Consider the following 23,606-nt stretch of genomic DNA (forward strand, 5'->3'; position numbering starts at 1 on the left):
CGGAGGTCTCGGTGCGATGCTTGTCTCCGCCTCTCTCTACTATCCTGGGTGCGTTCGGCTCTGACCGCTTCATGTCTCAGTTTATTGGCGGCCTTAAAGTTCGCGGATTCCACGTCCCTGCGCGGCCTGGAGCTGCGAATGAAGCCTAGGCCTGGGTCGCTGGGAGGTGAGTTTGAAGCGAACAGAAACACGGATATCGCGGGGCCTGGCCGTGAGTCTGGGCCTGGGCCTGGGCCTGGAGTGAGGGCAGGTGCGGGCCGGCGCCGGGCCCGAGTCGATCAGAAACCGTCCAACTGACGAGCTTGGGAGTCATTTTAAATCCCGACGGTGTCTCCACTGTTACTTTTTAAAAATCTTCAAAACACTCACCGATCTTCCCCTCCTCCCCCGCCCTGAGATAAATCCACTTTTGAAATGTTTCTCATTTTAAATCTTTATTTGTCAGAGTGCCCGGTGAATGTGTCAATTTATTTTGGAGGACATTTTTTAATTTACTCATTGTATTAAGTTTGGTTTTAAAACTCCATTATTATCTGTTAAACCACTGGAAAGTGGGCTGTAAGTGAATCACTTTCAGAACTTCAGCAGCACAGGAATAGGCTAAAAAAAGAATATGTGAAAAGGATTTCTTGCACTAGCCACAAGGCATCTAGGTGTAGGCTGGAGAGTTGTGTGGTGGGCAGCAAGTGAAAGTGATTTTTATAATGGGGGCTGGTTTGGATGTCCCCCAAATACAGTATTTCATGGTTGAAGTGATACGCAATGAAAGAAGGTATGCCAGAAAGATCAGTAAGCATCTAAGCTGCACCAGCCATTATGTCACCAAACGTATCTGCATGTCTTGGTACACCTATCTGTCAATCAAGGACAACTGCCTCCGCAGACTCCAGGTCAGCAGGAATCTGTTGCAGAGTGTTGCCATTTGTTGGAAGGACATCTGCAGCTAACCTACAACATAGGCATGGTACTGACTGGCTGTGAAGAGCTTATGTCTTAGGCTTATTGAAGATATGCAGCACTGCTGCTGTATAGTCACGGTACCCTGGAGTGCCAAAGAGGGCAACTCTTCTCATACCCACCTCATACAGCATAACAAGGGGCCAGATACTGAATCACTTTGTCACTTGCCTCCAGACCCCATAACGTACCTCCATATTTGGTTTCCTTTCACTTCGTTTTTGCCTAGCACATGTTTCTGCCTCTTTCCTTTTAGCCTTGGCAAAGTCAACCAACCGGTCGAAATGCTTTTTGAGCCTCTCTAAAGGCTGTATGAATTTTTGCCCCTCAAAGTAGCTACTTTAAATTTCTTCTCCAGCACAATTTGCAGGACCCTCCATTAGGTTAGATCTTTGCACAAGGCCAGTGTTGCATTGAGAACTGTGAATAATTATGGAAATGAACTAACCCAGGAAAATTGTGTGCAGTCAGCATACTATTCTTCTGTCTAGATTTGCACTAGAACTTAGCCATTTTTGATTGAACTTAGCCAGAAAATGTATCCGATAATTTGTATATATCTCAACCTACCATATTATCAAACCTTGGCGTTCTGATTTAGGATTTAGCCACCAATGAGGCCACAGTGCTGATTATAGACCATTGCAACCTCGAGGCTCATGAAATTCAAACAGCATAAATCAGTGAGTAAGAAATAAAAGCACAACCAGAAATTGGGTTGCTGGGCTTATGTGCTGGATTGCACACAGGCCATAGTTTGGACACCTCAGGGTTCAACAAATACTCTGAAATGTTGCTTAATTTGTCTGTTGGAACAAAGATACATTTTTTAGAAGCTTCCCTCAGGAGATAAATGAAGATAGATGAATAAAAAGTATGTGCTAGAGGGGATTGTACTTGGTCTGTAGAAGAAACAGATTTGTCACTGTGAGGGTTTGTCGGCTATTACACTTATCTCCAGTGGGTGGACGCAACTGAATTGAGTTCCCGATGTGCATGAATGATATAAATACAATATTGTATTTTAGTTTGTAAAATGAAGTTAGTAAACTTATGCAAATGTAAGTAATGAAATTTGTAATGGCATCCTAGAAGTTGTCACCTCAATTTAAGAGTAATTTGGGCTGTTGCCTGTGTTATTTATGTGCTTCTCTTTGTCTGAGTAAAGTGGCAAATGTTAAGAGCTAGGTGATTGGGACAAATCCAGAAAAACAAAGTCATCAAGGATAGCCAGGAGAGGAAACTCCGACAGTAGGAATCCCAATGCTTGTGCCTACCTACCAAATGCCAACTCAAAGATAGTTCACAGTGCTAAATTAGTCTGGCAAATGATTTACCATTTGTTCTTCAAAAAGGAGTAAAAAGGGTGAATTTAGGTACCTGGTGCAATCACAGTAACTTTACAGGAAAGCCAAACTTCCTCAAGCAGTAAGTTGCCATTTTTGACTGGTGAGAGTGGGTTTGATTTCAGTCTTTTTGCCCGCGGGACCAGTGTGTTGACCCTTTGGTATGAATAAAAGTGTGACAGCTATTCATGGTGGATGCTGTTGCACAATGCCAGCACTTTGCTGTTCAATTGAGCTTTTTATCTTTAAAAAATTCTTATTATTATTGTAGTTTTTTTTGTCTAATTATGTCTCTGTGAAGTGGCTTGGGATGTTTCTCTATGTTAAAGGCGCTATATAAATGCAAATCATTGTTGTAGTTGGTTGATATATTTGTAGGCAGCTGATTTTTTTTTGGCTCGTGCTACGATAGGATATTACAGTAGGTACTTAATTTAAGTCTAATTGCAGTGGTAATCCTTACATGATTCATTCTGTAAATTGAGGATCTAGTCTAACGACTATACCAATCATAATGAGAACTCTTGCTTATTAAAGAAAGAATGAACTTAAATTTATACAATGTCTTTCATATCTTCAAGACACCCCAAAGTGCTTTACAGCCAATTAATTACTTTTTAAGTGCAGTAGCTGTTGTTATCTAGGCAGATATAACAGCTAATTTGTGTACAGCAAGGTCTTACAGACAGCAAATGAGATAAATGACAGTTAATTTCTTTATGGTGGTGTTGGTTGAGGGATAAATGTTGGCCGTTAAGGTTTTTAAACAATCTAATATCTGGGTGGTTGAGCATCTGCTCTTAAGAGCCATTATTACAGTAACCTCTATCCACTGTAAGAGATTTTTTCCCCTTTCATATTCTGTTTTAATGAAACATTTAAATTAAATCAAATTATTTTTTCAGTAAAATAACCTTTGTTGGTATAAAGGCTATGTGATATCTAATGAAGGGGATACATTGAATGAAGATTGTATGAATTAATCAGAACAACTTAAAAATTGTAATCAACTGAAACCAATTGACCTACTATCTTGTCAGTGTCTTGCTTTAGGGATGATACTGTATTAGTTTGAAAACTGAAAACTAGTATTTTAGATCCCATTCTACAGACTACTAACAGGTATGATTATTTTATTTATTAACTCGGAAGTTCATGGATGGATTGGTCAGAAACTTTTTCTTGCTGCAGTTCATTTAAGGAGCAGTTAAATGACACTGATTTTAACCAAAATGATTTTCAGAACACCAGCAGCCTGGAATTATACAGTCACTTGAACCACTTACAGTTTAGACAAAGCAGACCCGGTCAGTGCAGGCACAGAGCTCTGCTCAGCAGCTGAGGAAATTCAAAAACAATCTGTGGGCTTTTTCTAAATATCAATTTTACGTTTAATAAGTTGGCTTTGCAGATACTAGAAGTGTTCTGAGATTACGGGTACCTCCTCCAAGTACTCTTGCATCCAACACCAATTGCTGAACAGGCAGCAAGATGCCTGGGGTCATACCGCACATTTTTCACCCCTGTGACACTGAAACTGTTTTGCAGCGTCACAAAATGTGATCATATAATACTACTATATTATTGGAGGGCAGGTTTAAAACCTTGTTAAATGCTTTCTGAAGCCGAGGGACAACATGTTGTAGGGCTTGCTACAGTCCACTTGAAATGCTACTTCCTCAAAGAAATCAAGAAGGTTGGTTAGGCAGGATATTCTCTCTCTGAATCCATATTTACTGTTGTTAATTTAATTTTCAAATTTACACCTAATAATTGATTCCATATTTTCCATTGGATGGAAGGAAGTCTAATAGGTCTGTAGTTGCCTGAGTCTGCTTTGTCACATTTTTTGATTATTGGCATCTCCCCAGTGTCAAGTGACTCCCTCATAAAAATTGTTTAAACTCTACTAGATTGTACTGCTGTTAAATAAAAAGAACTTGCATTTATACAATACCTTTTATGTCCTCAGGTTATCTTAAACAGCTTCAAAGCCAATGAATTGTTTTTGAAGTGTACTCACTGTTATATAGGCAGATACAGCAGCCAATTTTCGCGTCGTAAGATCCCAGAAACAGCAATAAGATAAATGACCAGTAAATCTGATTTTGGTGATGTTGGTTGATGGATAACCCTTTGATAGGACACCATTGGAACTCGCCTGCTTTTCTTTTGGATAGTGCCAAAAGAATTTTACATCCAGTTAAGCAAATGGGTGGGGCCTTCTACCCTATATATTCTCCTACTGTATTTATCTTGTGATCTTGTAACCGTTCCTCCTAAAGTTTTCACTTTTTAGAATTCTGGTGAAAGTATGCAAGTTTACAAAAATAAAATTATTTGCGATGAGAAAGTTCTAAGTGGTTTTGAAACAAAGACATTTATTTAACTTTGCAAATAATGTGACATACTAGATATTTTTTTTAAAATCTGGATTAGATAAGCAAGCAACATACATTATATAACTTCAAATCATATATGAAGGACTGTGAGTAGGGAAAGACTAGTACTTGTTGGGGAGTCATCAGTTTAAAATTGTCATTGAAAGTGAAAAGAGAGTTTAGGTGAAATTTCTTCATACAGAGGGTTGTTGGAGCATGGCATGCTTTACCTTAGGGAGAGGTTGAGGCCGAGGTCACTGCATCTTTTAAGGGAAAAGTGGATAAATATTTAAAGCAAGGAAATATACAGGGCGATGGGGAGAGAGCAGGTCAGTGGGATTTTAAAAAATTCGTTCATGGGTTGTGGGCGTCACTGGCAAGGCCAACATTCATTGCCCTTCCCTAATTGCCCTTGAGATGGTGGTGGTGAGCCCCTTTCTTGAACCGCTGCAGTTCGTGTGGTGAAAGTTCTCCCACAGTGCTGTTAGGTAGGGAGTTCCAGGATTTTGACCCAGCGACGATGAACGTTGATATATTTCCAAGTCAGGCTGGTGTGTGAATTGGAGGGGAACGTGCAGGTGGTGTTGTTCCCATGTGCCTGCTGCAGGCAGGTAGTGGTCGAGGGTTTGGGAGGTTCTGTCGAAGAAGCCTTGGTGAGTTGCTGAAGTGCATCCTGTAGATGGTACACACTGCAGCCACGGTGCGCCGGTGGTGAAGGGAGTGAATGTTTAGGGTGATGGATGGGGTGCCAATCAAGCAGGCTGCTTTGTGCTGGATGGTGTCGAGCTTTTTGAGTGTTGTTGGAGCTGCACTCATTTTGAATTAATTTTGGATTGCTCTAGCAAAGAGCCGGCACTGATGGAAAGGGCCGAATGGACTCCTGTGCTATAAATTTCTATGGTTCTATATCCTAATGATAAAAATAATAAATTGCATAAGTTAGTGCTTAAGTTTCTTATTCACACCAATGCAGTTGCATTTTTAATTTCTGGCCCTGTTTCATCCAGACAGCAAGATGTAACTTCCCAGCTCATTGCAACTCACTGGCAAATTGAAGCACGTCACCTTCAGGACAAGTCATGCAGAACCAATAATGACATCAAAAGTCACAACACAACCAAAGTAGCGTAAAACTCACCCGTTCAAACCTTCCATTAATTAACATACTCATTAATAATTCTTTGTCTGTTTGTATTGTCTTTCAGAATGGCTGCACATTGCATAAGGAAAATTGCTTTCCAAGCACTGCAAAATAAAACTGGTTATACTAGTTTGTGTCTTTGTACTGAGAGTGTACGGCATTTTAATACTTTGTTGATACAAACCATGGTGAAAGTAATGATGCCCCAATCCAGGTGCATCATACCCTACTGGAAACCAGGCCCCTGTATTAAGCCTTTCAAAACTTTTACAACAGCTGGTGAGGATGAAGGTGAGCCTGAGACAGAGCAGCACAGGGTGAAAAAGGATCCAAGAGCACGAAGAACCATAGGGAACATTGGCAGAAAAATTCACCACCGTATCATTCACGTGATAGATGAAAATGGAGAGAGCCTGGGAAATATGCACAGAGCTGATGTTATTCGTATCATGGATGAGCGTGGAGTCAAGATTGTACCTCTCAGGGAAAATGCAGACCCTCCAGCGTACAAACTAATGACAGGAAAACAGATCCATGAGGAACAAATGAAACTCAGAGAAAAACAAAAGGAGAAACCTAAAACTGGTGAGTGGATGGACTGTTTCATCATAAGTGAGAGATTTATCAAATTTATCCTTAATGAAACCTCTTCCTTCTCTCCCCACGCCCTCACCCATCAGAAAAAGATGAAATCCTAAATATAGTGTTTGATTTTTTTTCTTAAAACTAGGACCATCTGGTGCCATGTTTTGTCCATCGGATGAAACAATAAGACCCTGGGTTTTTCTGGTGATTCCGATGGACATTAAAGGTCCAGTGGCACTATTCAAAGACGTGTAGAGTGTTCCCTCTCTCAATCAGTATCTCCTAAAACAGATTGACTGGGTGTTCCTCTCATTACTGTTTGTGGGACATTGCTAGCAAAGAATATCTACTACGATCACACCTCAAAAAGTAATTTTGTGTCAACTGCTTTGAGACATCTCAGTGTGATATATGTGCAAGTTTTGGGGTTGTTTCCAGCACACATACTTGATCTGAATTGTTTTCAAAAATATCTTCCATAAAAGTCCAAAGAATAGTAATGGCAGGATATGTACTTTTCTTCTGTACTCTAGCATGAGCATGAAGAATATTTTTTCACAATAGAACATCCATAAGGGTAATTACATTTCTGTGATAAAACACTCTCAAATGGCTAATCTGGCTAGCCTCTGGATTCTTACAAATCTAAGGACAGACACAGTACTTATAATCCTACCCGTCCCTGTATATAAAAGTATCTGGTGAAAGATGAGAGGGCAGGACATATGGTATATGCAGTGACCACCAACTGATTTTGCAAGATGAACCAGATGAGGGAGAGTGGGCATCTTTTTTTAAAATTGCTAGATTACATTTCACTAGCAACTTGATCTTCACAAGACAATTTTTCATGACTGTTGTAATTATCTATTTTGATAACTGTTTGACTCCATCAATGCCTCTTTAAATGATGTATGTAGCAGTTTATTAGAAATTTAGTACAGCACAGTTGATCTGGTTGATAAGGCCCCTATTGTACAGAAGGAAATTACATATCCTGCCATTACTATTCTTTGGACTTTAATAGAAGATATTTTTTGGAGGGGCGGGGGGGTTGTACTTAGTTTGTGAAACTTTTTTGAAACATCTATATTAACAACCTTAAAAGCTGAAGGAGAATTAATATATACTGGGTATTCTTTTAATGGTTTGACTGAAATCATCTGTTTTTCATAGCTGTTAGTGCTAAATATATCCCTCCCCCCATTCAAAACTACTACAGGACTATATTCTCATTATAGTAGTGAACTTAAGCAATGTGGAAATTTCTTCAAGGTAATCACATTTATTTGTCACTTTGTCATATCTGTTCAATTGAATTCAAGAAAAATTAATTTGAATAAAGAACAAATCATTTCAAGGGGTTTGTGTTGAAATAATTTCCTCCTCTTTTACTCACTTCATTTTTAAAAAGTACAAAATACCCAAACCACACCTTCTCCCAGACTTTCTTGTATAATTTAACATCAGATGTATACCTTAAAATGGAGAGACTACTGGCTTGTACCTTATTTTTTTTTAAAAGAGTATTGTCTTTGTATGCATTAGGTAGGGTACAGAAAAAAGTAAAATATGTAAATAGGATGAGCTTATGAGTAAAGGTAAACTTAATCTAGAAAGGCAGTGGTTATGGGGAGACTTCATCAAAGTTATGAAATTTTAAATGGTACTAGTCAATTTCCCATAATGTTACACATGGGCAGTTCATATTAAGTGCACTATTTAGGTGAAGTGGAGTTAGAGAGTCAGGGGGATAATTGAACTGTGGCCCAGGTAGGACTGCGGCGCTGGAGGAGAGAGGGATAAGAGATAGTGGAATCGCTGACGGAGGTTTAGAGGACAATATGGGAAGGCAGAAGAGGGTTAGGCAACAGAGGATGGTTGAGCACAGTCTTAGATTGGGGGGAACAAGGGGGAAGATCAAGCAGGGTTAGAGGCCAAGGTGCTTAAGGTAGAGCAGGAATAAAGCTTGGTGGGGGTGGGGCAAAAGGGGTTGGTAGAGCAGGGTTAAAGACCGGGGGAAGGAGGGGGGATAGACGCGAAGGGGACAGGGAGGAGGGAGTGGAGAAGATAAGGGGAGAGAAAGATGGTGGAGGACAGAAGGGAAATGTGGCCGAGAACAAGCCTCCAATTTAATAAATAAATATTGGGATCTTCACCTGAAAATAAATATTTAATATCAAGGCTGGGCTTTAGGCCGAGAAGGGTTTGGTAACCAGATTGCACCAAGAGCATGAGCACAGAGGTTGGGAAAGACAGACTGAACCTCTAACGGAGTGAAGCACTAACAGAATAAGGACATTCAACTGGGAATTTGTTGAGTGTGGGAATTAGGTGCAGAGGGGGAAGGAGGTGCTAAGTGATTTAAACCAAGGAACTATAGACTAGATTGAGCGGAGTATAAAGGGAGCCGCACCGAGGAATCAAAACAAGTCAGTATTTAGTTCATTGGCTAGCGTTTTTTAGTAGTTGGTTAGTGTTTTAATGTTAGACAGTAAAGTGCCTTAAAGCTAAACAAAGTTTAAATAACTGTTAGCCAACATGGCAGGACAGCTGAGGCCCGTTGCCTGTGCCATGTGGGAACTCCAGAACAGTTTGTGTCCTGGAGAACCACGTGCAGGAAGTGCCGCCAACTGCTCGAGCTCGAGCTCAGGGTTTTTGAGCTTGAGGGACGGCTGGCATCACTACAATGCATATGGGAAGCTGAGAGTTTTGTGGATAGCACGTTTCAGGAGGTAGTCACCCTGGAGTTCAGGGAGTTCAGGTGGAGAGGGAGTGGGTGACCACAGACTAGGAGGAATAGGCAGTGCAGGAGTCCCCTGGGGTTGTGGCACTCACATCCGGTATTCAGTGTTGAATACCAGTGAGGATTTTGACACCTCGGGGGAATGCAGTCAGAAGCAAATCCACGGAGACTCGGGTGCACAGAGGGACAAAAGAAATGCAGTTGTTGTAGGGGATTCGATAGTCAGGGGGATAGACAGGCGTTTCTGCAACCGTCGACGTGAGTCCCGCATGGTGTGTTGCCTCCCTGGTGCCAGGTAAGGGACATCAATGAGAGGGTGCAGAATATTTTGAGGGGGGAAGGGGAACAGCCAGAAGTCGTGGTCCATGTGGGATGCAATGACATAGGAAAGAAAAGGGTCGAGGTCCTGCAGTCAGAGTTTCAGGAGCTAGGGAGAAAGTTAAAAAGCAGAACCTCAGGTAGTTACCTCTGGATTAATCCCAGTGCGATGCACTAGTGAGTATAAGAATAGTAGGATAAGGCAGATTAATGCGTGGCTGGAGCAATGGTGCAGGAGGGAGGGCTTCAGATTCCTGGAACATTGGGACCAGCTCTGGGGCAGGAGGGATCTGTTCAAGATGGACTTCAACAGAGCTGGGACCAATGTCCTTGCGGGGAGGTTAACTAGTGCTGTGGGGGAGGGTTTAAACTAATTTGGCAGGGGAATGGGCACTGGGATGAAACACTAGAGAGGAGAAACAAGGTGCACAGAGGACTGGGAGGGACAAATAGCATGAGAGTAAAGAATAGTTCAGAAATAGGAGAGATCAGACGAGACAAATGCGAGGCAGTCTATGAGTTTGGAGTGCATGTGCGTAAATGCACATAGCGTGGTAAATAAGGTTGGTGAGCTGCAGGCACAAGTTGCTACATGGGACTATGATATAGTGGCAGTAACAGACCTTGCTCAGAAGGGGAGGATTGGGTACTTAATATTCCTGGCTGCAAGGTATTCAGGAAAGATAGGGAAGGAAATTGATCAAAGAAACTATTATAGCATTGGAAAGGAATAATGTAGTTGAAGGATCATGGACAGAATCTATTTGGTTAGAATTAAGGAACAATAGAGGAGCTATTAGCTACTGGGTGCATACTATAGGGCACCAAATAGTGGGAAGGAGATAGAGGAGAATATTTGCAGGCAAATCACTGAAAGGTGCAAGAACTATAGAGTAGGGATAATGGGGGACTTCAGTTATCCCAATATAGACTGGAACAGTAAGTGTAAAGGGTAAAGAAGAGAATGAATTCCTGAAATATGTTCAAGAACTTTCTGGAACAGTGTGTTTCCAGCCCAACCAGGAAGGTAACAGTGCTGGATCTAGTTCTGGGGAATGAAGTGGGGCAGGTGGAGCATGTTTCAGTGGGGGAGCATTTGGGGAACAGTGATCATAGTATCATTAGGTTTAGAATAATTCGGGAAAAGGACAAGGAACAATCAAAAGTGAAAATGTTTAACTGGAGGAGGGCTAATTTCAATGAGTTAAAAAGGGATTTTGCCCAGGTGGATTGGAATCAAAAATTGGTAGGCAAAACAGTAATTGAACAATGGGAGGCTTTCAAGGAGGAATTGGTTCGGGTACAGAGTAGACACAGTCCTACGAGGGGGAAAGGAAGGGCATTCAAAGCTAGAGCTCCCTTTATGACTAAAGATACAGCGATGAAAATGAAACAGAAAAAGGAGGCTTATGACGAATGTAAGGTTCATAATACAGTAGAGAACGAGGCTAAGTACAGAACATTCAGAGATCTAAAAAAGGAAATAAGAGGGGCAAAGGGGGAGTATGAGAATAGATTAACAGCTAACATAAAAGGGAACCTGAAAGTCTTTTATAAACATATATAAAATTAAGAGTAGTCAGACGAAGTGTGGGGAATAATTAGGGACAAAAAAGGAGATCTTCTTGTGGAGACAGAGTGCATGGCTGAGGTACTAAATGAATACTTTGCATCCGTCTTCACTAGAGAAGAGGATGCTGCCTTGTAGCAGTAAGGGAGGAGGTAGTAGTGATATTGGATAGGATAAAAATAAATAAGGAGGAGGTACTTAAACGATTAGCAGTATTCAAAGTAGAAAAGTCACCGGGTCCAGATGGGATGCATCCTAGGTTACTGAGGAAAGTAAGGGTATAAATTGCGGAGACTCTAGCCACAATCTTCCAATCCTCCTCAGATATGGGGATGGTGCCGGAGGACTGGAGGATTTCAAATGTTACATTCCTGTTCAAAAAGGGGAAAGGGATAAACCCGACAATTACAAGACAGTTGGCCCAGCGTCGGTGGTGTTAGCAAAATTAAAGCCCATGTGATAAAAGGGATAGTGGTAGCGTGGATACGAAATTGGCTAGGGGACTGAAAGCAGAGATTAGCGGTGAACGGTTGTTTTTCAGACTGGGGGAAGTATATAGTGGTGTTCCCCAGGGGTCAGTATTAGGACACTGCTCTTTTTGATATATGTTAATGACCTGGACTTGGGTATAGAGGGTATAATTTCAAAGTTTGCAGGTGACATGAAATTCAGAAATGTAGTAAATAAATGAGGAGGACATAGACAGACTGAGGAAATGGGCAGACATATGGCAGATTAAATTTAATGCAGAGAAGTGTGAAGTGATGCATTTTGGTAGGAAGGATGAGGAGAGGCAATATAAACTAAATGATACAATTTTAAAGGATGTGCAGAGAGACCTGTGGGTGCACATACACAAATATTTGAAGGTGGCAGGACAAGTTGAGAAGGCTACTAAAAAAGCATATGGGATCCGGGCTTTATTAATAGAGGCATAAGAGTACAAAAACAAGGAAGTTATGTTAAACATTTATAAAACACTGGTCAGGCCTCAGCTGGAGTATTGTGTTCAATTCTGGGCACCACACTTTAGGAAGGATGTCAAGGCCTTAGAGAGGGCGCAGAAGAGATTTACTAGAATGGTGCCTGGGATGAGGAACTTCATAGAAATTTACAGCACGGAAGGAGGCCATTCAGCCCATCATGTCTGTGCCGGCTGAGAAAGAGCCATCCAGCCTAATCACACTTTTCAGCTCTTGGTCTGTAGCCTTGTAGGTTGATGCACTTCAAGTGCATATCCAAGTACTTTCTGCCTCTACCACCCTTTCAGGCAGGGAGTTCCAGACCCCCACCATCCTCTGGGTGAAAAAAATTCTCCTCAACTCCCCTCTAATCCTTCTATCAATTACTTTACATCTATGCCCCCTGGATTTTGCCCTCCCTGCTAAGGGAAATAGGTCCTTCCAATCCACTCTATCTAGCCCTGTCATAATTTTATACACCTCGATTAAATCTCCCCTCTGTCTCCTCTGTTCCAAAGAAAACAACCCCAGCCTGTCCATTCTTTCCTCATAGCTAAAATTCTCCAGACCTGGCAACAGCCTTGTAAATCTCCTCTGTACCTTCTCTAATGCAATCACATCTTCCATATAATGTGGTGACCAGAACTGTATACAGTACTCTAACTGTGGCCTATTTAGTGTTTTATACAGTTCTAGCATAACCTCCCTGCTCTTTATGTTTTATGCCTTGGCTAATAAAGGGAAGTATCCCGTATGCCACCTTAACCACCTTATCTACCTGTCCTGCTATCTTCAGGGATCTGTGGACATGCACTGCAAGGTTCCTCTATACCTCTATACTTCTCAGTATCCTCCCATTTATTGTGTATTCCCTTGCCTTGTTTGCCCTCCCCAAATGCATTACCTCACACTTCCCTGGATTGAATTCCATTTGCCACTTTTCTGCCCACCTGACCAGTCCATTGATATCTTCCTGCAGTCTACAGCTTTCTTCCTATCAACCACACGGCCAACTTTTGTATCATCTGCAGATTTCTTAATCATGCCCCCTACATTTAAGTCTAAATCATTGATATATTCTACAAAAAGCAATGGACCTAGTACTGAGCCCTGCAGAATCCCACTGGAAACAGCCTTCCAGTCACAAAAACACCCGTCGACCATTACCCTTTGCTTCCTGCCACTGAGCCAATTTCAGATCCTACTTGCCACTTTCCCTTTGATTCCATGGGCTTTTACATTCTGCCATGTGGGACCTCGTCAAAAGCCTTGCTAAAATTCATTATGGACTACATCAAACGTGCTGCCCTCATCGACCCTCCTTGTTACCTCCTCAAAAAATTCAATTAGGTTAGTCAGACCTTCCCATAACAAATCCATACTGACTGTCCTTGATTAATCTGTGCCTTTCAAAATGACGATTAATACTGTCCCTCAGAATTTTTTCCAATAATTTTCAGTTATGTGGAGAGACTGGAGAAGCTTGGGTTGTTCTCCTTAGAACAGAGAAGGTTAAGGGGAGATTTAATAGGGGTGTTTGAAAGAGGTTTTGACATAGTAAAGAAGGAGAAACTTTTTCCAGTGGCAGACAGGTCAGCAACCAGAGGACACAGATTTAAGGTGATTGGCAAAAGTGCCAGAGGCGACATGAGGAAACATTTTTTTACACAGCAAGTTATGATCTGGAATGCACTAGCTGAAATGGTGGTGGAAGCAGATTCAATAGTAATTTCCAAAAGGGAATTAGATAAATACTTGAAGTGAAAAAAATTACAGGGGAATGGGACTAATTGGATACCTCTTTCAAAGAGCCGACACAGGCTCGATGGGTCGACTGGCGGCCTCCTGTGCTGTACCTATTATATATCTTTTGATTTTAAAAATGTAAAACTTAAAAAGTTGTTAAATATTAACTCTGGTTTAAAAAAAATATAAATGACATCAAAAATAGAAACAAAAGCTGAGTAATTTATCTCTGCAGGGCCTCAGCTATTTTCAGTCTATATTAATGACTTAGATGAAGGGACAGAGTGTAATGTATCCAAGTTTGCTGACGATACAAAGCTAGGTGGGAAAGTAAGCTGTGAGGAGGATGCAAAGGGATATCAACAGGTTAAATGAGTGGGCAAGAAGGTGGCAGATGATGTATAATGTGGGGAACCGTGAGGTTATTCACTTTGTTAGGAAAAACAGGATATTTTTTAAATGTTGAGAAACAATTAAATGTTGGTGTTCAGAGGGATTTGGGTGGCCTTGTACATGAAACACGGAAAGTTAACATGCAGGAACAGCAAGCAATTAGGAAGGCAAATGGCATGTTGGCAGTTATTGCAAGGAGGTTGGAGTACAAGAGTAAGGAAGTCTTGCTGCAACTGTACAGGACTTTGGTGAGACCACACCTGGAGTACTGTGTGCAGTTTGGTCTTCTTACCTAAGAAAGGATATATTTGCCTTAGAGGTGGTGCAACGAAGGTTCACTAGTTTGATTCCTGGGATAAGGGGGTTGTCCTACGAGGAGAGATTGAGTAAAATGGGCCTATACTCTCTGGAGTTTAGAAGAATAAGAGGTGATCTCATTGAAACGTTTAAGATTCTAAGAGGGCTTGACAGGGTAGATGTTGAGAGGATGTTTCCCCTGGCTGGAGGGTCTAGGGCTAGGAGGCATAGTCTCAGGATAAGGGGTGGGCCATATCGGACTGAGATGAGGAGGAATTTCTTCACTCAGAGGGTCGTAAGTATTTGGAATTCTCTACCCCAGAGGGCTGTGGATGCTTAGACGTTGAGTACATTCAAGACTGAGATCGATAGATTTTTGGACTTCAAGGGATATGGGGATTGGGCAGGGAATTGGAATTGAGGTCGAAGATCAGCTATGATCTTATTGAATGGCGGAGCAGGCTCGAGGGGCTGTATGGCCTACTCCTGCTCTATTTCTTACATTCTTATGACTGGGTCCCAGAACCTCTGCAAAGCCACCCAGTGGCCAGAGTGTAGAACTACAACATCACAGGCGTTACATTAATGGGAAAATCCAATCAAAAACATGACCAGGCAGACATCACCAGATATGGACACAATTATCATTGAAAAGCTCATACACACTGTTGACATAGGTCTTTTGAATGGAAAGATAACAGAAAATACTGATTTTAATAATATATGGATGAATGAACAAATCTAAAATATCACTTCAAAGTAAACAAGGAAAGAAGGACCAGAGGACAGAAATGGAAATTAGTGAAAAGCAAATTTTGAAATTATTAGGTAAGAACTTCTTTACTCAGTGAGAAATATTTAAAACCATTTTCTAAATAGAGGACTAGAAGCAGAAAAAATGTTTAAATTACAGTTGCATGCTACAATAGAAGGGTTAATACACTGCAGTGATGAGCTCGGATGGGCTGAATGGCCTTTTCTCACCTGACTTTTCTTATGTTCTTACGAAGCAAATGATCAGATGGTTAAGTTGCCAAATTTAAAAATGAGGGATGGTAGGGTCTCTACACAATAAACAATTTGCATTTATATAGAGCCTTTAACATAGAAACATAACCAACAGTGCTTCATAGAGGTATAATCAAAAAATGAACACTTAAGCAAGGAAGGAGATATTAGGTCTGACCAAAAGCTTGGTTAAAGAGGTGGGTTTTAAGGAGGAGGGGGAGGTAGAGGGGTGATAGGGTCTAGATGACTGATGGCACAAATTTTAAAGGGAAAGAAATCAAAAATTATACTAAAACACTTTTTCTCACTCCTTCTGATTGTAGGACCGTGCCAAATAAAGGAGCAGACTTTCTCAGCAGACATTGCAAAGCATGACCTGCAAACAAAAATTAAGCAGATCCAGCAGTGGGTTGAGAAGAAGCACCATGTTCGTATTACTGTTAGAAAGGGAGCTGCTGTGGACAAAGCAGATAAGATGGTAGGACTTTATGCATCTGATTAACAAAGACTAAGTATGTCTTGGATAAACCAATCTACATTTTTATGCTCTTGACAAAATATAATTAGATGACTACCTTCTAGGGCCATAGTCATTCTTCAGATGGAAGCATCATTCATATATCACAATAAGCCTAGTGCCAGCGACTTGCATAAATGTGAGCTTTTAAGATATTTTGACATGGTAGTACCATGCATTTGGCCCTTCCCCCTTCTGTTACACCTCCTCTGATTCTTTAGTTCTTGGAAAAACAAAATTTTGGAATCACAGTTGTAACCACTAACTTTAACAGAGGAATATAGAGAAAACACATGAAAAGGAAGCAACTACTACCTGAGCGGTAATTCTGTAGCCTTGTACACTTCTGTATAATCAAGATAGTAACTGACATGATCAGCAGTGGTCCATAAGCTGCCTATTTTCTTGATTTTTTTTTTTATAATTCAAATGTAAAGATAGACACTAAATGTTCTGCAATGGTGTGCATGACATGAACATCTGTCTTGGGTGTTAGTGTATCTCATTTCATTGAAACTAAATCAGTCTCATCTGATTAGAAGGGTTAGATGGTGTGTGTGATTTGAGGATGCTTGCATTCAGAATGACGATAACTGTAAAAGGTAGGCAATTTCATTCCTATCTTCCGCATACAACTGGGATGACAGCAACGTGGTACCGTTAGTGGAGTGAGGAGATAACACATCAGTCCAGAAATGCTCTTCCAAAATGCAAATTGTCATTTGTGGAGAGGCCTAAATATTTGGTGACGGTTTGCAGTGTGCTTTACAGCTGTTATCAAATTTTACACTTTTTGAAGTGCCAAAAATGTAGCCATTGAAAAAGTCATATCCTTGATTTTTCTTTAAGTTCAAATGGTAATAATGCAGGGCATATTATACCATCTCTGAACATTGGTGAGCTATAGAGACCATGATTTGCATCTCGCATGGTGTGTGTTGTGGATTAATGAGTTAACTGGTAAAATTATAAGGGCCTTGGAGAGCTTTATATTTTGGTACTATTATGACTGTAGCAATACAGCTGAGAACACAATTTACCACATTGGTACTTATCTAGTGAGGGAGATGTCTCTGGTTTCTTTTGTAAAATGAAGTGATGTGGTTGAAAGCAGGCCATCTGTATTTGGAACCTGGTATTTGAAATTGCAGCGTGATTTTTAACTGGTTCGCTGGGAATGTTTTCAGGGGCTCTCCCGATCAGCCACGTAAAACTGTTTGTGTCTGTCTTGGGTTTTCAAAGTTACGTTGACTGACCAGGATATCCTGAGGAAATTCCCAGAGCTAGTTCTTGGAAGAACTAAGTGTATGATTTGAACAGAAATATAACTTAAAAGCTCTTTTCCGTTCTCCAGCTAAGGTTAGCTATGCAGTGTAAAAGCATGGGAGCAGCGATTTTTCTTGTTTATTACTTGGAGGATGCAAATGAGTAATAACTTCCTAGTTAAGACTTTATTGTTGGCTGTTTTTCTGTACTAAGAATTGTTGTTGCAGTTTTTAGTAAATTATATCACTGATGCAAAACTCAAGTTGTTCCTGCTGAGGATATGGTAACTTGCTAAAACAGGCTTTGAGTTTCCATATAGCTATGGTAGTGGTCGATAATGGGTTGCATGTGCAGCATTTATTTCATGACTGACTTAGTTGGTGTTGCCAATTACAGTTTGCTTTGACATGTCCCAAATCAGAAAGCCCAACTGTAAAATGTGGTGAAGCTACATTTTCACTGCACCACCTGCATTGCACTGGCCTTGGATCACTCCGTCCTGGCTCAAAAAATCCATCCCGAATAAAAGAAAACCTCTAGTTTAGTGTATTATGTGGTTTCTTTGCAATTTGCCATCTTGGCCTACACTATTCTATCATGAAGCAGATACCAAGTTTCCAGAACACGGAATTGCTAACTCTTGCATTACCAATCTACCAATGGTTGTGGCTGTTTTCAGCAGCATAGCTGGAAATTTGGCTGAAGGGCCAAATTCTTCTATCATAAACACAATGTAGTAGGGAGAGGGGAAGAGGTGGTTTACATAATTGAATTTTATATGGTTCTTTAATATCATATCACATCCAGTATTTTTCAAAATGTTTTCCAATTTGATACTATATGCAGTTAGGTTCAGCTAGGATAAGAACATAAGAAATAGGAACAGGAGTAGGCTATACAGCCCCTTGAGCCTGCTCCACCATTCAGTAAGATCATAGCCGATGTTTGACCTCAACTCCACTTTCCTGCCCGTCCTCATATCCTTTGATTCCCTTAGAGTCCAAAAATCTCTGTCTCAGCCTTGAACATATTCAAACGACTCAGTATCTACAGCCCTCTGGAGTAGAGAATTCCAAAGAGTCACAACCTTCTGAGTGAAGAAATTCCTCATCTCAGTCTTAAATGGCCGACCCCTTATCCTGCGAGTGTGCCCCCTAGTTCTAGACTCTCCAGCCAGGGGAAACAACCTCTCAGCATCTACCCTATCAAGCCCCCTCAGAATCTTGTATGTTTCAATGAGATCACCTCTCATTCTTCTAAACTCTACTCAATCTCTCCTCAAAGGACAACCCTCTCATCCCAGGAATCAATCTAGTGAACATTCATTGCACCGCCTCTAAGGCAAGTATATCCTTCCTTAAGGAGACCAAAACTGTACACCAGGTGTGGTCTCACCAAAGCCCTGTACAATTGTAGTAAGACTTCCTTACTCTTGTACTCCAACCCCCTTGCAATAAAGGCTAACATGTCATTTGCCTTCCTAATTGCTTGCTGTACCTGCATGCTAACTTTGTGTTTATTGTACGAGGACACCCAAATCTCTCAACACCAACATTTAATAGTTTCTCACCATTTAAAAAATATTCTGTTTTTCTATTCTTCCTACCAAAGTGAATAACCTCACATTATACTCCATCTGCCACCTTCTTGCCTAACCTGTCGATATGCCTTTGTAGACTGTGTCCTCCTCACAGCTTACTTTCCCTCCTAGTTTTGTATCGTCAGCAAACTTGGATACATTATATTAGATGAAGGGACTGAGTGTAGAGTATAAATAGGATATTTATTTACACCTGAAATTATATTTGAATTAACAGTACGTGTGAAACAGGTACTATTTATATTATCTGGAACAGTTTTTCAAGCTTTCTTCTAATCTATTAATCTCTTATCTAAGGAAATGCTGCTGGATCAAATTGTTCAGTCCATGCCTGACAAAGCTACCTACGTGTTCAGACCAAAGGTCATTAAAGAAGGGAAAGCAGTTATGTGCGTTCTACGGCACCTGTCTGAAAAAGAACTAAATGTGTACAGACAAGAAAAAGTGAAAGCTGATGCCAAATCTGTCTAAAGGTGCATGCCCTGAAACTATAAAAACTCACAATCTCGAAGTGAGTTATAAAGTGAACTTTAATTGTTAAATATGCTCTACCTTGTTCACAAAGCATTTGTAAATCCTTCATTTAATGCAGTAAGTTACATTGCTGACACATTAAATTTCAGAACCATGATCAACACAAAAAGTTGACTAGAACTTTGTTGACAGAATCAGGATCAGCCTGGCTCACATATGAATTAAGGCCACTTGGGTAAAGTGCAACAGTGGAACTGAAAACTAGCATGCAGTCAATATTTTCATGAAGAAAAGTGAAAGAGTTAAAAATAAATTTGTTCAGAACAGGAAAAGGCCATTTGGCTCCTGTTCCTATATTTGGTGTAACATAACATTTTAAAAATACATTTGCCTTATAATTGAACTGTATTGAGAGCAGATTTTACTATAGAAGGCTATGACTGGATTAAACTATTTTAGTATAAACAGATGAGAAAGTATTAGGAAGTGTGAAAATAAACAATGGATAGTAGGAAGATAAGCCACATTATTATTACTGTGTTGGGAAGTAGCAAGAAAAATTTGAGCTCATCACCTCTATCCACAAGCTGAAGCAATAAAAGGTCACTTTTGTATCCATGGAAAGTCTTGATTGAAGCCTGTAATCTGGCTACAAAATCTCATTACCCTTTTGAGGCAAGTTAATGAAGAATTTACAAATACCACACAGCAATGCAACAAGCCTTCAAAGTCCAAGATTTCAGTCTCTTTAATACTATAAATGATGACATTAATTGGCTACCGCTGACTCAGTCAGCAGAGTTTTTTCCTTTATTTCTGACATCTTGGCCTTTTCAAGCATTTCAATTAAAGTACTCGAGGCAGCAGCTGGCTGTTTCTTAGGAGGGACGTATCCAGCAAGATGAGAGGCAAGACTGCGCTTGGGACGAGGCCGTTTTCCCTGTAGGAAATAAGATGTCAAATGTATAATAGAACTAAAAGCTTTTTTTTCAGAAGCATTCTGTTGCTTACTATGGAAAATACAAGACAGAATGATTCACAGTGAAGTGTGTTTTTTTTACACCAGTGAAAATTGAAATCTTCAGAAGAGCAAGCAATGAAATGCCATCAGTTTTGCTGCTCCAAGATCATTTTTACAAGTTATCCACTTTTTGTATCTCTGCTGGATTATTACTTCCTCTGCACTTGTGTGTTAAAACTATTTCCTTCGCAGTTTCATTTATCTTTTTGAACTTTTGGGTATTCCTTTTCCACCAGCAGACAAACTATATGGTGGGAAAAATATAGTTTTAGTGCAAATGGAAAATGCAGCAGGGACTAGGGCTTCGTGGGCCATGGTTTGGATACCCCGGGACTAAAATATTAATAAAATACCAACCTTAGTAATCATGGAAAATGCTGGAAATGCACAAGTTAGTCAACAACTAGAGAAGAAAGATGGGTTAACTTTGCCTATGGGACCCTGTAGCAATTTTTATAAATGACATCACCTGAAATGTTAACAAAAGCAAATACTGCAGATGCTGGAAGTCAGGCAGCATTTGTGGAGATAGAAACAGAGTTAATGGGGGTGATTTTAAACCTCAAGGACGGGTGGGTTGGGGACGGGTGGGAGTTGAAAAGAGTTGCTTTTTGGGTCGTGATCATAACCTGGCTTTATTTCCGGCATGTAAAAGTACAGGCTTCCCACTGGGAATGCAAAGTCCGAAAATTTTGCGGTTGCAACCCAAAAAAAACAACTATTTTCAACTCCCACCCGCTCCTAACCCACCTGTTCTTGGGGTTTAAAAATCACCCCCAAGGTCTCAGGTCAATGACCGTTCCATAAATTCTGATGAAAAATAATTGGCCTGAAATGTTAACTCTGATTCTCTCTCCACAGATGCTGCCTAACCTGCTGAGTGTTTCCAGCATTTTCTGTCTTTATGCCTGAAATGTTAACCAGTCTTTCTTGTTCAGTTCCTGCCCTATCTGCTGTAATTCATTTCCAGCCTTAACGGTTTTTATTTTCAACTTTTGATAAGCTATCCATACAAAATAGCAGTGCCAAGAATTTGACTGTGCTAAGGTTACAGAATTCTGGAAAACTACTTTTTAAACATTCTAACCGTACAAGTAAAACAAAAAGGACTAACTGTACTTGATAGTATCAGTAGTTATATCAAGAATGTCCCCCCACCCCCCAAAAGCAGGACACTTCCTGCACTGTTCCAGTTAAAGTACTGTGAATTTTAAGTGCTCAAATAGCTTGAGCTTTACAAATCTCGCTGATGACTTTTTCACATTGAGGGGTTCAATCTCTCTTCCTCTGCTACTAATGTCTGCAGGAGTGATAAAAATTCAATATCACACCTGTCTTGTGGTTAGGAGAAGGCATGGATTATCACTGTACAAGAGTTCAATTATTTGCATGCAGTCACTTTTTGGCACACAACATATTCACATAAAAAACACTGTTGAATTAAATAATTAAACCAATTTCATAAAAGGTACCTTTAACTTCTGTTTTTTAGGGTCATGAACAACAGCGTGGCGTTCCAGGCTTTGCTGCAACACAAATAAGTGGTAATATTTTAATCATCTTACAACATTGGTCTATTTAGAGCATACTTGTCAGTCTAGGGGAATTTGCTCCATTCATTTTCAAAAGAATGGTTTTGTCCATAAATCAGTATGATTACCTTAACATGCAAATTTTTAGTGTACTCAGCTATAAATTTACACCAAAAACATTTTATGCCAATCTGTGTACTACATTCTGTAGATGTATGGAATTGCATCTCTAGAATCTGTAACTACTTTTAAATTTGAATTAAAACACAAGACAAACATTAATGTTCACACAAAAAAAGCTAGGCTACTATGTGGAATCATTCAGTAGGAGCTCAACAAAAGGCTTCTACTATATCTAATCTTTATAATTGAGAAGGAAATAATTACTTTCATGGAAAAGGTTTTCCTACAGCCAGGATGTTCACACACAAAATTTCGTTGTCCCTCGTGGAATGAGAGAATGTGGCTTTGCAGATTAAATAACGTTGTGTAGGTTCTCTCACAGCCCTCTCTGGCACATCGGAAGACTTCCCTCTCTTCAGCATGAATTTTAAGATGTTCTTGAAAAAAGTTTTTGCGTTTGAATTTCTTATTGCACTGGCTACAAACAAAGGCTTCTAAATAAAAAGTTCAAAAATATATTAAGTATTAAAATAATATAAAATTACAATGGCATTTAATATCATTTTTATATCACTTTTAAGCACTTCTCTCTAAGTTTTACATAAAGAAATAACTCACTGAATCACTACTCTAGTGAGCTAAATGAAATCTACTAAGTTCAGATAAGCCAGTAGCCTAACAAAGTTTATAACTATCCCAAACCCCCTCCCCCACAAGATCGATTGTGGATCAGTACAAGTGACAGTTCTATATTTTGTGAATTCTGAAACTGCAGATATTCTTTAAGATTCAAGAAAAAGATTGAGATAATCATCCCATTATCAGCCTTTAAAATTAGTTTTAAATCTCATACATCTTTCATTTTTGTTTAACTGTTGGCATATGTGAACTGCCATGGAAAAATTACTGAATGAACATGCATAAAAGGATTAATAAACCTGGAACTATGAAGAAAAGCTGAAGCAGCTACATCCATTCTTACAGAAGAGTAAAGGGGTGTGGGGGCAAACATGCTCCAACTTTTTAAAGTAATGAAAAGAAGCAATATGTTGGTTATAGATGTATTTTATTCAATGAGGGGCCATAATAGAATAAAGACATGATAATGAGCTGAAGCTAAGGGGTAAATATGAGTACCTTCCTCACGCTTAGCATTATAGAATACACACACTTGCCTGGGGTAGTGCATTTAAAACACTCCAATGAAAAACGTACAGATTCCTGAAATAACGGAGAAAGGGGGTTTGAATGGGCATGAGGTAGAATTTAGATGAAAACAATCAAACTGGGATCTGGATGACGGTGAGTTAGATGACTTTTTTCTCATCCATGTTATTACAATTGCTAGATATGGTTATTAAATAAACAGTACTTCCAACAACCTGATTATTTCAACTGCGTATTAATTCAGGTTCCTTAAAATAATCCTCAGTAATTCATTCCAGCCGGTTTATCCCACAAGGCTAGATTTTTTTTAAAACCTGAAAGAATGTCAAAGGGATATTCCAGGGTCTTACGACATAGAATCAATTTAATTCCAGTCCTATTTTTATTGTTAAAACAGAATGCATTGCACATTGTCTTGTGCAAGATAGAATTAAGCAATAAGCATTTTTGTCCCAC

The 23,606-nt window shown here is 40.0% G+C and overlaps 2 protein-coding genes across 9 annotated transcripts in view; one reads left to right on the plus strand and one right to left on the minus strand.

Annotated features, from left to right (window-relative positions):
• The window catches only part of mtif3 (mitochondrial translational initiation factor 3), a 25,922-nt gene continuing 2,316 nt past the window's right edge, over nucleotides 1–23,606 (plus strand). For 2 of the 8 annotated variants that reach the window (XR_010963245.1, XR_010963246.1), the window contains exons 1-5: nucleotides 2–166; nucleotides 5,890–6,410; nucleotides 15,774–15,928; nucleotides 19,131–19,344; nucleotides 21,821–21,872. Coding sequence is in view for 3 of the 8 variants with exons in the window: in XM_067986011.1 (XP_067842112.1) it covers nucleotides 5,891–6,410; nucleotides 15,774–15,928; nucleotides 19,131–19,304 (849 nt within the window). In the remaining 5 variants the exon portion in view is untranslated. Of the gene's footprint in view, nucleotides 167–5,889; nucleotides 6,411–15,773; nucleotides 15,929–19,130; nucleotides 23,365–23,606 lie in introns of those variants that run through there. The other 6 variants (XR_010963243.1, XR_010963244.1, XR_010963247.1 and 3 more) reach the window with 5 other exon arrangements.
• LOC137323172 (transcription factor IIIA-like) overlaps nucleotides 19,346–23,606 on the minus strand; it is a 14,890-nt gene continuing 10,629 nt past the window's right edge. The window contains exons 7-9 of the mRNA XM_067986681.1: nucleotides 22,248–22,477; nucleotides 21,801–21,854; nucleotides 19,346–20,247 (exon numbers count right to left, since the gene is read on the minus strand). Of these exons, the coding sequence (XP_067842782.1) occupies nucleotides 20,077–20,247; nucleotides 21,801–21,854; nucleotides 22,248–22,477 (455 nt within the window). The 3' untranslated portion in view covers nucleotides 19,346–20,076. The remainder of the gene's footprint in view (nucleotides 20,248–21,800; nucleotides 21,855–22,247; nucleotides 22,478–23,606) is intronic.

This window comes from Heptranchias perlo, chromosome 6 (genome assembly GCF_035084215.1).
Source record: "Heptranchias perlo isolate sHepPer1 chromosome 6, sHepPer1.hap1, whole genome shotgun sequence".
Classification (NCBI taxonomy): Eukaryota; Metazoa; Chordata; class Chondrichthyes; order Hexanchiformes; family Hexanchidae; genus Heptranchias; species Heptranchias perlo.